Genomic DNA, 14,720 nt, shown 5'->3' on the forward strand with positions numbered 1-14,720 from the left:
AATCCATTTTACTCTATAGCTCAAATATCACAGCCACTAGGGCCCTAAGTACTAAGGCTATTAAAGACTGTTCTTCAGCAGGATGACTGTAATGACCCCCTGCATCTAGCCCTGGCTCCCATTTTCATTTCAGAGCAGTGATTATTCTGCTCTCTATATCCAAAGATAGAAGGTGATGACAGGCTAAAACCTCTCTAACTGCATTTGGGAAAAAGAGAGAATGAAGCAGGAGCCCAATCAAAGTATATAAAATCTTAAATGGTACATAGAAGGTCAGCCAAGCTACTTGTTTTCTATCTCAAACCATTTGATAGAACAAGGGACCATGAATGATGGTTAAGTGAAAAGCAGCTTGTCTGGAGTGCCCAGAAACATTTTCATGCAGAGATTTACACTGTGGGGTCAATTGAAAGGGTGAAATTGGGCACCACATGTCATGTAAAGACACTGAGTCACATTTACGCCAGGTGAAGACAAATCTGCTGCCCCATGCAGATGCTGTCAGGGAGATTTCACACTACCTGCAGCTGCCTGGGAAGAGAGGGTGCAGACCAGCCCACATCAGTCCTTTCCAGACATGTGACACGGTGTTTCAAATTTAAGGCAACCTGTAGATGATGGTCTTACTTCTGAAAGACATAAATTCTTTATGGGAACATGATTCCCATTAATAATGTCTCTGGTTAAAAATCGGTCAACATCAGTTCCATATAACATGTGTCCTTGCTGTGGGGGAAAACAGTATAAACAGAGCTGACTTGAAGGAAAACACTGAATTTCTCATTGCCATCAGTCTTTGCTCTTGGAACAAAAGAGACAGAAGGAAAAGAGAAGGTTTCTATGGAGAGCAATCTTTCCAAGCAAAGGAGTGACACCCAGTAGGGGCAGTGGAAATTTTTGCAGATGGTCATTTTGGCATTTAAGGAACTACATATATTAATAACAGTGGGCTTTCAGGACAATGATCCTGATTCCTCCTGTATGAGTGATGACATCCACCAGCATGCATCAGTTCTTTATGCACTGTTCTGCTTCCCTCTGGTTGATGTGTTAATGGGAAAAGGTATCCGTAGCAGAAAATATAGTATGTGGTTACATGGGAAACAGACTGTCCTTCTCCCACAGACAGTTCTAACCTATGTTAGGTTTGTTAGGCTAAGGAGATGTATCCTCATCCTTTCTGAGGGTCCACTTCCTGGCAGAAGAGGGGCCTGGCATGACACAGAATAGTGCTTCAGAGTTACACTTCACAGAGCTTTTTGTGCTGAGGAACCTTCATACCACAGCAGAGCTCAGCAGAGTATTTTTAAATATCTTATTTTTTCATGCTGGAGTTAGAAATAAATGGGTATCTTTCATAGCTGTGAAAACTTCAAAATGTCCTGCTCTGTGTTACCATTGTTACAGTACTGAAATGCAGGAGTGTGAACAAGAAAAACAATAATTGATTTTTGCTGATAAACATGCAATAAGAGCATAGTCCAATGAAGCTGTAGTGAACACTGCATAGTTTGGTGAGAGACAAATTCCCATCTCATTTTATTGGGGGGAAAAAAAGATTTTGCTGTAACTGAAGGACTAGGGAAAGAAGTTTTCTGAAGTATCGTGAGAGCATGTAGGAAGACGTGGCTAAATGGGCCACATAGCCAGACTGAAATGAGTGCTGCTTTCAAACTGAAAATAAAACCTTACTTTTCAGAGAGTGAAGCATGACTGCACTGGAAACACATCCCAGTCTTTCTGGGGGCAGACACTGGTTTTTGCTTCAGTGTATTCCTCTTGTCTGTAGCATCAAAATCAAGAGCCACGTTACAGCAACTACCTGCAGTGTCAATGCCTTTTATGATAGGTTTAGGGGAAGCTGCATGAAAAAGCAATGAATGACAGGATGGTAAACTGAGTCTTATTTACTCTAGCACTTACTCTGCTTTTACTAGCAATGATTCCATACTGGTATAAGCACAACCTGAGTGCTCTTTTTTTTAGTGTAGGCAAGCTTGGTACTGCACTTTCTGTAAGCAGATTTCACAGAACAGATCTGTGTTGAACTCATGGTGCATGCTGGCTATTCCTCTTTCAATGCAGCCTTCTCTGTTTTACAACAGCAGCCGAGTCAGCAGAGAGGGGCGTCAGATATCTCCTTCACCATTGATGCAAACAAGCAACAAAGGCAGCTGATTGCAGAGCTTGAAAATAAAAACCGGTAAGGATCCACTAAGTTACCTGTTTTTGTCCAGTCCCACATACTACATACATGCTTGTTTCTTAGCATTTTTTACCACCTACATCTGTTCAATGTGCTTATACAGGTACATGCATCTCCCCCTGCAAAAGGACACAACACAAAAGGGTCCATACAATAGGATAAAGGCTCTGAAATCCATAGCCACCCCATGTTTTCATAAGTGTACTGTCCAATGACATGATATAATCATGGATACTTTACTGTTTGCAGCTGCTGTTTGTTAAGAGTTTAAAAAAAAAGCCTGTCCTGTTTCTAAACTGGATTAACTTTCAGTTGGATTCTCAGTAGCACTATAATATGAAATGATAAAAGGATCAGTCACGCTTGTAATGTTATGCTCCCCTGCTTTTATTCAGGAAAAAGATGATTAAAGCTCTTCAGAACACAGTCTGCCTGGGAAAGGTTCGCAGGAAGATTAGCAGCAAGTTAGGCTGCTGATCAAATGAGACAGGAGGTACAGATGTGACTGAGATTGAGAGAGAGTGTCCAGGAGAAATAGGCCAGCTGACCCCAAAAATGACTGATGCCTGTTTGTTAACAGCAGAGAACCTGGCCCTGGGTACCAGACTGCCTGATGCCATGAGATGTATGGCAGCAGAGCTCTGCTTTTAGTGCCGGACCATAAAACAGAGGCTATCCCAGACCAGATGGTTTCCTATTCCAAACTCTGCACTGCCTTCTGTCACCATGTAATGAGCACCACCAGCTCCAGTCTCGATTTGCCTTTCATAGTTTGAGGCTGCCTCCTGACCGTCTGCTTCCAGCACATTGTGAAGAAGAGACAAAATTCACAAAGGTTTCAACCTTCTGCTGTGAAGCTTTGTATTAGCCTTTTGACAGCACTCCAGGGCTCACAAGCCTGTCGTAACAAGTCTTGTTAAAGTGCTTTTCTATGAATTGTCAACTGTTCTCACATCTCTGCTTCCATTAAAAGTATTTTTAAGGGCTAAATATTTCCTCTGATACTCTACAATGTCCAAAAAGGTTGCTTCAATTTTTTTCAAGTTCATGAGGTGCTGGAAATTTTCATGGTGAAGAATTAAAAGGGAGCAGTTCAGTCAAGCATAGAACTATTTTATGTCTACCTCTGGTTTTTGGGGGGGTTTGAAGAACGATTTCTCTTTATGGCAAAATCCCAAGAGTTTATTTAGAAAATATCCAGAGCCCTCTCCCGTCACTGAGGTCTTCTTTGGTTGGTTGCAAACAAGTCATTTTATGTACATCTTCATTGATTAAAAGCTAAATACAGTCATACTTTTTCACCTCTTGCAATGTCCAGGGAGCTAATTTTGTGAAGAATTACTGACTTAAAGTCTTCTGCTTATTCTCCTCCCCAAGAGAAATCCTGCAGGAGATCCAGAGGCTGCGACTTGAACATGAGCAAGCATCTCAGCCCACTCCAGAGAAGGCCCAACAAAATCCCACTCTCCTTGCAGAGCTCCGGCTCCTGAGGTAGGTCCATGGCAATAAAACCTCTGGCCTTGACAGGGGCCAGGCAGTCATTCTCAATAAGAGAAGAAATAAAAGATAAGCCTGTCTTACGGTTTTGGAGGCTTTTTTAAGTGAGTCAGCCAATGTGTATTTTTTATCCATTTTTGGTGCATCCTATTGTCCTAGAAGTAATTAAGTTTATGCTTTAAATTGTATGCATGATAAATCTCACATATTAGTCCTCTACATTAAATTAAGCATGTGCATTAGTATTTGCAGAGTTAGGTCCTTAGGTCATTTGGAATAGGTCCTCACAGCCTGGTCCAAATGCCATTAATTATATGGGGAAAAATGTTCAGAACAAATGCCTTTACAAAGATTTCTAGTTTATGCTAAAGAAAATACAAAACTACATGAAAATACAGCCATAATTAGATGTTAATCTTTGGAAATTTCCCCCATGTGTTGAACTCTAAGGAGAGGTCATTTCTCTTCATGGTGCAAAACTAGGCTGCAGAATGATCCTGTGAAGAGTAAAGTCTTCTGCAGCTGCTGAAGATTTAGAGGCTCCTACCTCCAGTTGTCCCACCAAACTAAAAACATTAATAGGGATGTAATTGCATGTTGGTTACAATATTCTACATGGATTTACTAATTTCCATGTATATCATGTTGAAGAAGTTCAATTGTCATTGGCCCAGATCCATAGGCTCCCTGAAAGTCCTGAAATTCACATTGTGAGAGGCAGAGAATCCAGTAAGAACTATTCAAAATGCTCTATATGAATAAAGAGAGTGTAAGCACTTTGATTCCACTGGAACAATGCTCGATTGCTCCGCCCCCTGACTAAAGAACATTTTCTGCCACTTACCCACTCCTCACACAACTAATATTTTAGTGGACTGGTGCATATCCAAAGGAAATTACTGTAAGAAATTGTGATCATTTTTTTCTTTATAAATACTTAATAGTTTTATTACAGAGTTTTCCATGCAAAAATATTTCTCTGATTCACAAATTATTACTTTGTATTTCCAATCTAAATACAAGTTAGCTTCTTCATTTCTATGAGTGATTTTAATCTGTAATTAGTTCTAGAGATCTACAGGCAAGTGGCATTGTGTGTGTGAGGCATATAACACTGCCTGCCATGAAAATGTGTACACTGTAAAATACACCAATAATGTAGTTCTTGTCCATCAAACTGAAAGTCTATTTTCAGCAGGTTTAGGAAATCACCTTTCTATGTAGTTGATTAATAAAATTCATTATACTTAAAAAAAAAAAAAAAAAAAGAAGGGGAATGATTGTGCAGCGTTAGCAGGCTGACTACTTAACTTTTCCCTCTTTTCAATTTTGATATACATACTAAAGCATAATACATAAAGCATAATACACTTATTTTAATTTCTTGATACTGAATTCTTCAACTATACCTTCCCTGATTTAATATGCTGTGTGAGAAACAGAAAATACCTTTTAATCTCTGGATCTGAACTGCTTTGCATTCCTTCTGAAATGTTCACCATTTGCAAGGCAAAAGTCTGACTTAGGATTTACTGGGGAATTTTGGCACCACCTCACATTCCTAGACACTTAAGATTGTCACAAGGCTGTTCTTATGTGTAAAACAGGACGACTCAGGGAGCAGCCCTGATTTATGTTTGTTACTCTGCTCATTTTTCAGGCTTGAAGCACTCAGGGCTGTATAGCAATTTAGTTCACACTGTGTTAAGAAATGCTGGAATCTGTAAACCATGTTGTGGGTACCTGTCCCAGCATCTTTCACAAGCTGCTGTAGTATGGCACTCACTGAAACGAGGTCCTGAACACAGCATTCCTTCACATTTCCAGTGCTGTCTTAGAGACAGGTTGCAAAACCCCTTTCTTCCAAGAATCTTCTCTGGAGTACAGTGTGAGAAAAACCTCTGAGGAGTAGACTGTAAAGTGCACACCGCAAGATCCTGTCTCCCTGTGGAATGAATCTAAAACCCAGCAGAGCTCTGTACTAGGACCTGCCACTTTGAATTACACGGACCTTATTTTTGTTAGCAGTTTCTTAAACTCCACTGCCTTTGTATAGTTCATAGCATTTCCAACCATTACGTGTCTGGAAAAGAAAAGCCAACACAGGCATTTTGTAGCAGGAAATAGATCAATCCTTCAGAAGAGTAAATGCAACCTGGCAGTGTTACTATATGATCCTATTATATAAGTGAGAGATAGCACACGTGAGCAGTCCTGTCAAAATCAATGTTGACTGTATCTGTAGTTGTTCACTTACAGTGAAGGCTCTAAATCAGGGTTTCATATTGCCTTAAATACAGGAAAAGTGCTTAAGTCTTGTTGGTTGCAGTGCTTTTCCATTTAGGATTAAATTGTCATATTTTAAAGGTAGTACAAGGCTAACTTACTGTTTGTATATTATTTGCAGTGCAATAGAGTATAAAATATACCTAATATGTATACCTTTTAATAGTAATGGTAATTAAATTGTAACTTCCAAGAGGCAACAATTTTATTTTGTTTTTAGGTGGGGACCTCCCACAATTTAGTGATTTAACATGTGAAATGGAGCTGTGGAGAATCAAAGATGTTCAGATTTTTGGGGACTCAGAGAAACTGTCACACTTGGAGTGGTTCAGAATTCACAGTCATGCAACCAGCACTGAACTCTGAGAACAAAGAGCTAATTTGCTAATTTCAAGCAGCTTTCTCTCTACTATGTGATAGTCTTCCTTTTGCTTTCAGGGAAAAAAAAAAATATAGAGAAACAAAAGCAGATCACTGTGGGTTTTTGTCTGAATTTCTAAACTCTCTTAGCTTCCCTCATATCTCACTGTGTACAGTGCCCCTGCTGTAATTTCCTGTCCTTCAGGGCATGGCTTTAATTTCTCCTGACAGCTAGTGAGGTTATTGACTAGAGAGTTCCTAAGCTAAAATTACCAGGCATTTCCACAAGGGAATATAACACAAACTTGTTTGAACCCATTTGTTCTTTAAAGATCTGTGTCAGTGTCTGTCTTTTCCCTAATCATTCTTCAGTCTCACAAGGATTCCCAGTAAGAGGGAACTCCCTAGCCTTCACATAGCCACATTTCTAGGCCCTGTGCTGAATTCCTGCAGTGTGTTTGCTTTCCTGTGGTCTGTAGGCATGTATCTCATAGTAGAGCTGGGAAAACGATGCAGTTAAAAGCTGCTGCTGCTGTGAGGGGTAAGCTCTGATCAGATCTGCTTGTTTCTCAGACAGAGGAAGGATGAGCTGGAACAGAGGATGTCTGCTCTCCAGGAAAGCCGAAGGGAGCTTATGGTTCAGTTAGAAGGCCTCATGAAACTGCTGAAGGTAAGGAGCTCCACCTGTTACTACCAAGGAAAACACAAGGTGAAGCGAGAGAGGAGAGGGAGGATATGTAATCACAGAATTCTGCAGAAACTGGCTGTTTCTACACACAAAATCTGGTTGTGTTTCCCTCTCTTTTTATTTTTTGCCTTGGTCTTTTAATTCAGGAGTTTCTGATAATGCTCAGATGATGTTGTTCCTGTAGCAGTGCCGCATCATCATTGTCACCTACTGCTAAGAGGAGTAAGAAAAAGAAAAGAAACCAATGCGTAAAACAAGTTAACTATTTGCTCTAAGAAAAAACCTCAGCACTGCACACTATTATTCTCTGCAGCTGACAGTACAGAATCACTAGGCTAATTCCTTTAGCTTCACCCTTAAATTAAAGTTTCTTTAACTTACTCAGTTGCTGGTTCTCTCAGATGAGTCATCTGACAACCACATCTATCTCTCTCACCTCTGAGATGCTTTCCCTACAGCACTTGTTTCGTTTACACAGATACAGAAGCAGGGCCTTGTTAAACAGATGAAGCATGTCTCAACAAAGGATCTCAGTTAAGAATGAAGATATCAAAAAGCATTTTGAAAGACAGACTAGGGTAAAATGGAAGATGTATTTGTATTTGCAGCCCTATTTTACCTGGTGTGCTTCAGAGGACAGATGATGTCACAAATTCACATTGTAAGAAAGCACCCTGAGTAGCATGGGAGTATGTTTTGTTGTTGTCTATGGCAGATCAAATGAGTTCATGAAAGTTCAGTGCAACTTGAGTCAAATATGGCTCAAATAAGAGCAGAAGGAATTTCACTGAAATCCATTTAGCAACATGCCTCCATTAAGATGTGACATGCATATGCATCCAAAGGATGAGTTTGACACTATATGTCACTTGCCCATCATCAGACACAGACTTCTGCAGCCACAATGTACAAATTGGTGGTACCTCAGCTGCAGAGCCCACTGAAGAGCCAGCAGATTTTTGGGTGCTGGAGGAAGGTAGGATACTTTTTGTTCTACCCATGAAATGCTGCAGTGCCACAACTAGCAGTGAAGGCTGCCTGCTGTTAATCACTGCCTGGACAAAGAAAATTTGGGGTAGGAAATGACAGCAGCTTTCTGCACACTTTCTGATGTTTCAAAGTGTGCAGAGGTGGGACCTTAACCTGGTCTCATATCTTCAGCTATCTTGATTGTACCTTTAATCCTGTGCACCAAATCTGGCTTTTTGTTCTTCACTTACACCTTGGCTCATCTCATGTGCTGATCCTCTTTTTCTTTAGGAAGAAGAATTGAAACAGGTAGCAAGTTACCTTCCCTTCGAAGACCTTACTAACTCCTAAATGTGATTGTGTTCCTGTGATTTGTGTTACTTCCTTTGCTTGAGAAGTGTGTGTGTGCCTGTTCTTTTTCTTTTGACCAAAATTAATATGTTGCAGTTCTTTGCCACATCAGTGTCTTGGAGCAGTTTTCACAATGAAACAACTTAGTGCTTAGAAAGTGAGTCATGGCTACAAGGAATCTTTTTCTCACTCCTCTAAATTAAAACATGTAAGATATAGAAACCACCCCTCAAATGTAGTGAAACCAACCTAGAATATGAATTAAATAGATAACATTTTGAAAAAGTAATGAGAAATTTTGTACTTCCAAGAAAAACATAACTGAGCTTAAATTAGTCAAGGGCAATGAGTTTGAAAGCCCATTTTGTCCAGAAAAAGTCAGGGCATAGTGTGCACATCTTTAAAAATTGGCATTGATGCTAACAGTTCCATGTGTCTTCAGTAAAATAAATGTTTTCTGCAACCTAGATCAAAAAGAGGAAGTATTTACATTAATAATAGTAAATTTTAGAATACTTATTTGTTTCAGAGCTTTTCAGTATTGTGCTGGATCTTGGAAATACTTTAGGCTTTTTAAAAAAGGCACTTTTCAGAGAGCAGTCTGATTTATGAGTTCAATAGAAGTGTTTCATTTTAACAAAATGCACTTCTTTCTGCTTTCATCAGCAGAAGTGCAGTCACAAGTCTGATGTGTTCTGTGTGTGGTACAGCACGCAGAGTTTGTAGGTAATGCTCACCTTCATTAAACCAACATGGCTAATTTTTGTAGAGCATCAGTTTGTTGCACACAAAAAAAGTAAATCTGAACAAATATCACCTCCATATGAAGGCTGTCTTTTTTTTTTACTCTGAAGCTCTGTTCACAAAAGAGAAGCTTCCAGTGTGACAGGAGTTACCTTACCATATAAAATGTTCACTGGACAGCGTAAGTGAAAGCACCTTTTCAGGCTGCTACGAGGTATTTTTATGAGATTTTTTTTTCCCCCAAGAGTAATAGCCTCAACTGAATACCAGGTGATGATAGTAAAGAATTACTGTCACCATTTCCATTTAATGATCCCCATTATGCTATGCCATTTCACGATCTGTTGAGAGAAACAGGATTAAATTAATTTCTGGAGGAATTCAATTGGAATGAGCAGCCTGGCAATTCATCTAATGCTTATGAATTATCTATTTCTCATTTGCCCTTCCTTAAGAAAGGATAATGAGTTCTTCACATCCCTGTCGTTTGATGAGGCTGTGTGATTTCCTCATATGTCATCCCAGTTCAGTCCCAGCAGAGGGAGCAATGGGCTAAAAGTGTAAAGCAAATTTTCATCTTAAGCATTTTATGCTAGGCATGCGTGACACTTGACAGTGGGAAAACTTTCCTGTCGAGCGAGAGTTAACTTAAGAGCTGTAGCAATTTGACTAGGGATGGTGAATTAAATAAAATAGCTCAAAATTTTCCTGGAAGGCATGAGAACACTGATAGCTGCAACCAAGCACAACACAAAAGCTGAAGTCATCCAAATATCCACGGTGGCTGTGGTAGCTCCCCTTTCAGCATGCTTTAGTCCTTAGCTGGTAGAGCTGTCAGGCTTTGGGAGCAATTCAATGCTTGTCTTCTCTGCTAACCTTACCAAGAAGTTAAGGCAGATTTCAGACCATTACATCCAGCCTTTGAAAACCACTATTCTCCAGATAACCATTAAGCAGGAATCCAATCCTAATACCACTTCATTTCCACAAACCTGGGCTGAGGTGGATCTAGATGAATAAAATATATTATTTTTTCACCTCTCTGAAGTCAGGCATTCGCTATTATCCTCCTATTTCAACTTGCTGTTCATCAGTTCTGTCTGATACTGCCCAAATAGTATAAAAAATGAGGAGGTTTTTCCTGGACAAGGAACTCTGAATGCTTCATCTTATTCAAACATTTCATGTTTGTTTATCATAAACACAAGATCTCAGTCATAGCTGCAGAGCACACAGAGGGTAAGCACTGGGTCTGCAGCAGCTTTCACATCTCGTAATTCCAGCCCAGAAGCACTGGCAGGCATTTGTTATTTTTAGTAAATAAAAGGCCTATTATGAAGTCCAGTCCTGAAGATGACTTGATGATGGGAAGCAAATTTTGTCCATTTTTTTTCCTCATTTTTCTCTGAAAGTTCCCACTGTTGTTGATATTCCCAGACCAGAGATCAAAGGCAAAAGGGAGCTAAGGAGAAAGGCAAGTGAAAAAGGGCACTTGTCTTTCAGAGAGCTGAGAACCAAAAATTCTTTCATGAATGTGTTGCAGTAAGGATGAAATGTGCTCCATTGGGGCATGAAAGAAGAAAGCTGTAGATCCTGGATGCCCTGCCTGATGTGCAGGGCTTATGACTAGCAAGGACCTTGGAGCGTCTCCAAGTTGCACTGGGCCCTTCCTCTGGAGGACTAAATACCTCTATTTCTGCTGGAGCTTGTATCAATGATTCTAGAAACAGGAGAGCATCTGGCCTTTATATATTTGATTTGTCTTTCATCCATCATTTAAATGTTCTAAAACTAATCACTAAAGAAATTATAAGTATTAAATCCTCCATTCTTCCATCAGTAATGTGCTTATTTCTCATAAACCTAATTTGCCTTTGATGGCTTTTAGGTGATAATGTCTCTTAGAAAGGGGTGATAGGATAAAAGAACAAGTAGCTTAGTATTCTGATACATTATTTATGGTCCAGGCCAAGAATTTATAAAAATCTCAAGGGCAATGCTGCACTCATCCTGCAATGGCCTGCTCTTGTCTTTTTTAGAACATATTGCCAGACATAATCACTGCTGCAGTGGCAACCAATTACAGAGTAAAAATAAATGTCAAAAACATGGGAAGAGTTAAGAAATCCTCCTGTATTTTTAAAATAAAGCCAAGATAGGGGCTCTGGTCACTTTTGACTGAAAACAAGCAGGAGCTTGTGTTGCAGTTCCCCTTTAAAAGCACTCGAGCCACCTCCATCCTTGGCATCTGCTAAACACTGGGTTTCAAAAACCAGGTGCGGTTTGGTGTGGGCTCCAGCATTAGGTTTTTCTTACATGGATACACATTCCCAGGACTTTGAAACAGTGGCTGAGAAGAGCACTCTGTCACTTGGTATCACTCACCTAGCTGCATTAGTAAAAATTGCAATTTTGTAAAGTCTGCTTGAATTTCAGCTAAGTGATGCTAATGGTGAGGTGCTAACAGCATGACATTTATATGACTGGTGTTAAAACATTTTCACTTTCAGCAGCTGAACCCATAGCAGGAATTTATATTGCCCTATCCCCACAGTGTTTTGGGAGTGCCTGAGTATGTCCTGTGGAGCAGATAATTTAATAGTGGCTTAAATAGTTCTCTAGCTCCAAATAAAAAGCAGAAATTTGTATTATTTATTGCGAATGTCAGACTTTATGTGAGTGAGAGGTTGCATGTACCATGAACTTGTCTTGGAGGGGGAGAAGGGCAAGGCTGTGATCAGCTCTGGTGTCAGGGCTCTGCTGAAAAGGGCTGCTCCAGTTCCTTGTCCAGGCTGAAAGCCATGTTGGTGCCAGCAGCTTTCCCCTTCTCACAGCCAGAATGGGTTACAGTTTAGCAGATATGCATGTGAACTGGAGGAGTGAGAGGGGAGAGGACAGACAGGTCTGTAGTGTGGTCTTTATTAACTTGGATTTTTTTTTAATTTAGCTGCCTGACATTTTCCCATGCTTAAAGGAAGTCAGATCTTGACTCATATTTTCCTACTTGCTGTTTCCCTACAGAGAAGCCTTGCTGCCAACTAACAACTGACTTTGGTTTATTTCTTCTAGCAAAATTAACATTACCCAACTGATCTACAAATAGCACAATGCCTTTAAGCTGAGGGATGGGTGACCAGGACAGCAAGGAGGCTCTTGCGAAGCCCCTGTTTAACCCCTTGATTGTTTTTCAGACGCAGGGGGCAGGTTCCCCACGTTCCTCACCCAGCCACACCATCAGCCGGCCTATTCCCATGCCCATCAGGTCTGCCTCTGCCTGCTCCACCCCGACCCACGCACCTCAGGACTCTCTGACCGGGGTGGGAGGAGATGTGCAGGAAGCCTTTGCACAAAGTAAGTCTTATTAATAGCTTGTGTCAGGCACCTAGAGACTGAAGAATCATTATTTCTTGTGGTTACTGAGTAAATGTACTTGAGCTTCTGAGTTGCATGCAATGAAACAAAACAAAAAATGTCTGTGGCACCTGCATTTTGCCATTGAAAATCAACTTTGTCAGCCATCAACACAAGCTGTCAAGGTAACAGAAACTAGACAACAATGCCAATTAATGGAGTTTGGGGTAAGAAGGAATTTTGGTGCAAGAGAGTGAGAACAGTCATCACTGCTCTGTTAACCAGAAAAGTTGCTATTGACCTCACCAAGCATTGTCAGTGTGTTTCATTTTAAATAAAGACTTCGCTAAAAGTAAATGATATAGTCGTAGAATTAGTTCAGGTGAAAAGGGCTTTTGTAAGTCACTGTGCCCTTCTGCCCCTAGAAAGAGGGCTTCAAAGTGAGATCAGACTGTTCAGAACCATTACTAGCTGAGTTCTAGATGGCTCCTGTTATTAATTTTCTCTGTTGCAGTGTTTCACCATCCTTACTGTGTAAATTTCTTGCCCTTCTATCTGATTGGAACACCCCTTGACACAACTTGTGACTGCCATCACTTGTCTTTTTTGCTTTGGGCCTGAGAAGGGTCCAGTTAGACTAGACAAGAATCAAGTCAGAAAGTCTAGGTGAACCCTTTCTTTGCATTTACAGAAAACTGTCATCGCCTTCCCACTCTTTTTTCAAGTAAGAATAAATTTTAAACTCTTTTGAATTTCTAAGGCCACTAATTAAATTACTGTGTTGAATAACACAGAAAGTGACTAGTCTGTGTTATCTAAATGAAGAAATTTTCTTTTTTTTTTAATCTGCTCTCTCTAAATTATTTACATAATTGTAATTCTATTATCTGAACAAGTTTTTTTCCTCTTTCGTAGCACAAATTAAACATAAGTTTAAATGTAAGCTCAGAAGTTCCTCTGCTACAGTGGAGGCAGGCTTCTTCCCAGGAACCCAGTTCAGTAGCCTTCCCCTTGATTTTCCTGTGAATTGTGTCTTTGTGTGTATTTTTGGACAAGGTCGAATCTGTAATGCAATCAAGAACTTTCTCCTAAAGTGCTGGTAAATTCAAGTATTGAACATAGGCACAATTCCTGGTCCCAGTGTAACGGGTTGCAGCTAATCTCATTTTCTATGACAAAAGAAAAACAGGCAATATACTTTCCTTTTTTTCTGCTATGAGAAAAATCAAGACAGGCAAAAGTGTGGAGCCCAAAGTCCTATGCTGTTATGGGACAGCTTCTTTAGAGTTAAGAGTGAGATAAATAATGTAGCAGCCACAATAAAATATCCATAAACAATGCTAGGTCTGCCTCAGGCAAATGCACTCTAAGTGTAAAAACGTTTTCTGTTGAAGATCAAAAGCAATATAAGAAGTAAGGTGATCACATTTTAAAACTGCAGCATTTGATAAATACCTACGTTTGTGTCATTATTTACTGTAAGCTTTAGATGGGAAGGTCAAACCCAAAGAACTTGAAGCCAGCATTCTGCCACATTTTGACATATGACTTTGTGAGGGGGGTTGGGCTGAGATTTTATGGCTTCATTCTCTGCTGCACCAACAGAGATCTGCCTACATAATGCAGACAAGCCATGGTTAAAGGATGTTTTCTCTTCATTGTCTCTGTTTCTCTTTCACAGCATTTGCAATAGTTCAGAAACACAAATTTGGGAAGACTTTATAGAGGGAGTCATTGTCTTTGTGTGTGTACAAGAGAGTTTAACTACTATAATTTACATTCCAGTAACTATTTGCTAGTGGATGCATTAAAAAAAAACCTCTTTAGGATTCTTTAGAATTGGAGAATTTTTTTTAAAATGTATTGGTTTGCATTCATTGAGTTTTAAAAAATCTGCAGTAGCTGATTCCTGTAAATAATTCTATTTGGAAGACTAGTGATTCTGTGGAATATATTGATTATTCAGCTATTCAACAATACTATCTGTGTTTGAGATTTGAGGAAGTTAAGCACAAATTACCCACAGAGTCTTCCTAAGGAAGGAGTATTCCATGCAGCTCACAAGGATCTCTCATGATTGATGTTTAAGGGAATATTGCCAGGTTCAGCAGGGAAACACTTCTAGATGCGTTATTAGAAAGAGTTTAAAAGCAGCCTGGGGCTGTTTAGAAAGGCAATAGTGCTTCCTTTATTAAAAAAAACAAGGGGGGCTGGGGGCAGTGAGAGAGAGACAGTAAATTACAGAATATACAAGAAAGTCCTTGAGCT

At 39.9% G+C, this 14,720-nt stretch overlaps 1 protein-coding gene across 20 annotated transcripts in view; it reads left to right on the forward strand.

Annotated features, from left to right (window-relative positions):
• The window catches only part of DTNA (dystrobrevin alpha), a 221,150-nt gene that overhangs the window by 191,576 nt on the left and 14,854 nt on the right, over positions 1-14,720 (forward strand). For 13 of the 20 annotated variants that reach the window (XM_015617773.3, XM_015617774.3, XM_015617776.3 and 10 more), the window contains 5 exons: positions 2,106-2,203; positions 3,584-3,697; positions 6,923-7,019; positions 8,298-8,315; positions 12,293-12,452. In XM_015617773.3, coding sequence (XP_015473259.1) covers positions 2,106-2,203; positions 3,584-3,697; positions 6,923-7,019; positions 8,298-8,315; positions 12,293-12,452 — 487 coding nt within the window. The remainder of the gene's footprint in view (positions 1-2,105; positions 2,204-3,583; positions 3,698-6,922; positions 7,020-8,297; positions 8,316-12,292; positions 12,453-14,720) is intronic. The other 7 variants (XM_019005628.2, XM_019005632.2, XM_019005629.2 and 4 more) reach the window with 1 other exon arrangement.

The sequence above is a fragment of the Parus major genome, chromosome 2, assembly GCF_001522545.3.
Source record: "Parus major isolate Abel chromosome 2, Parus_major1.1, whole genome shotgun sequence".
Lineage (NCBI taxonomy): Eukaryota > Metazoa > Chordata > Aves > Passeriformes > Paridae > Parus > Parus major.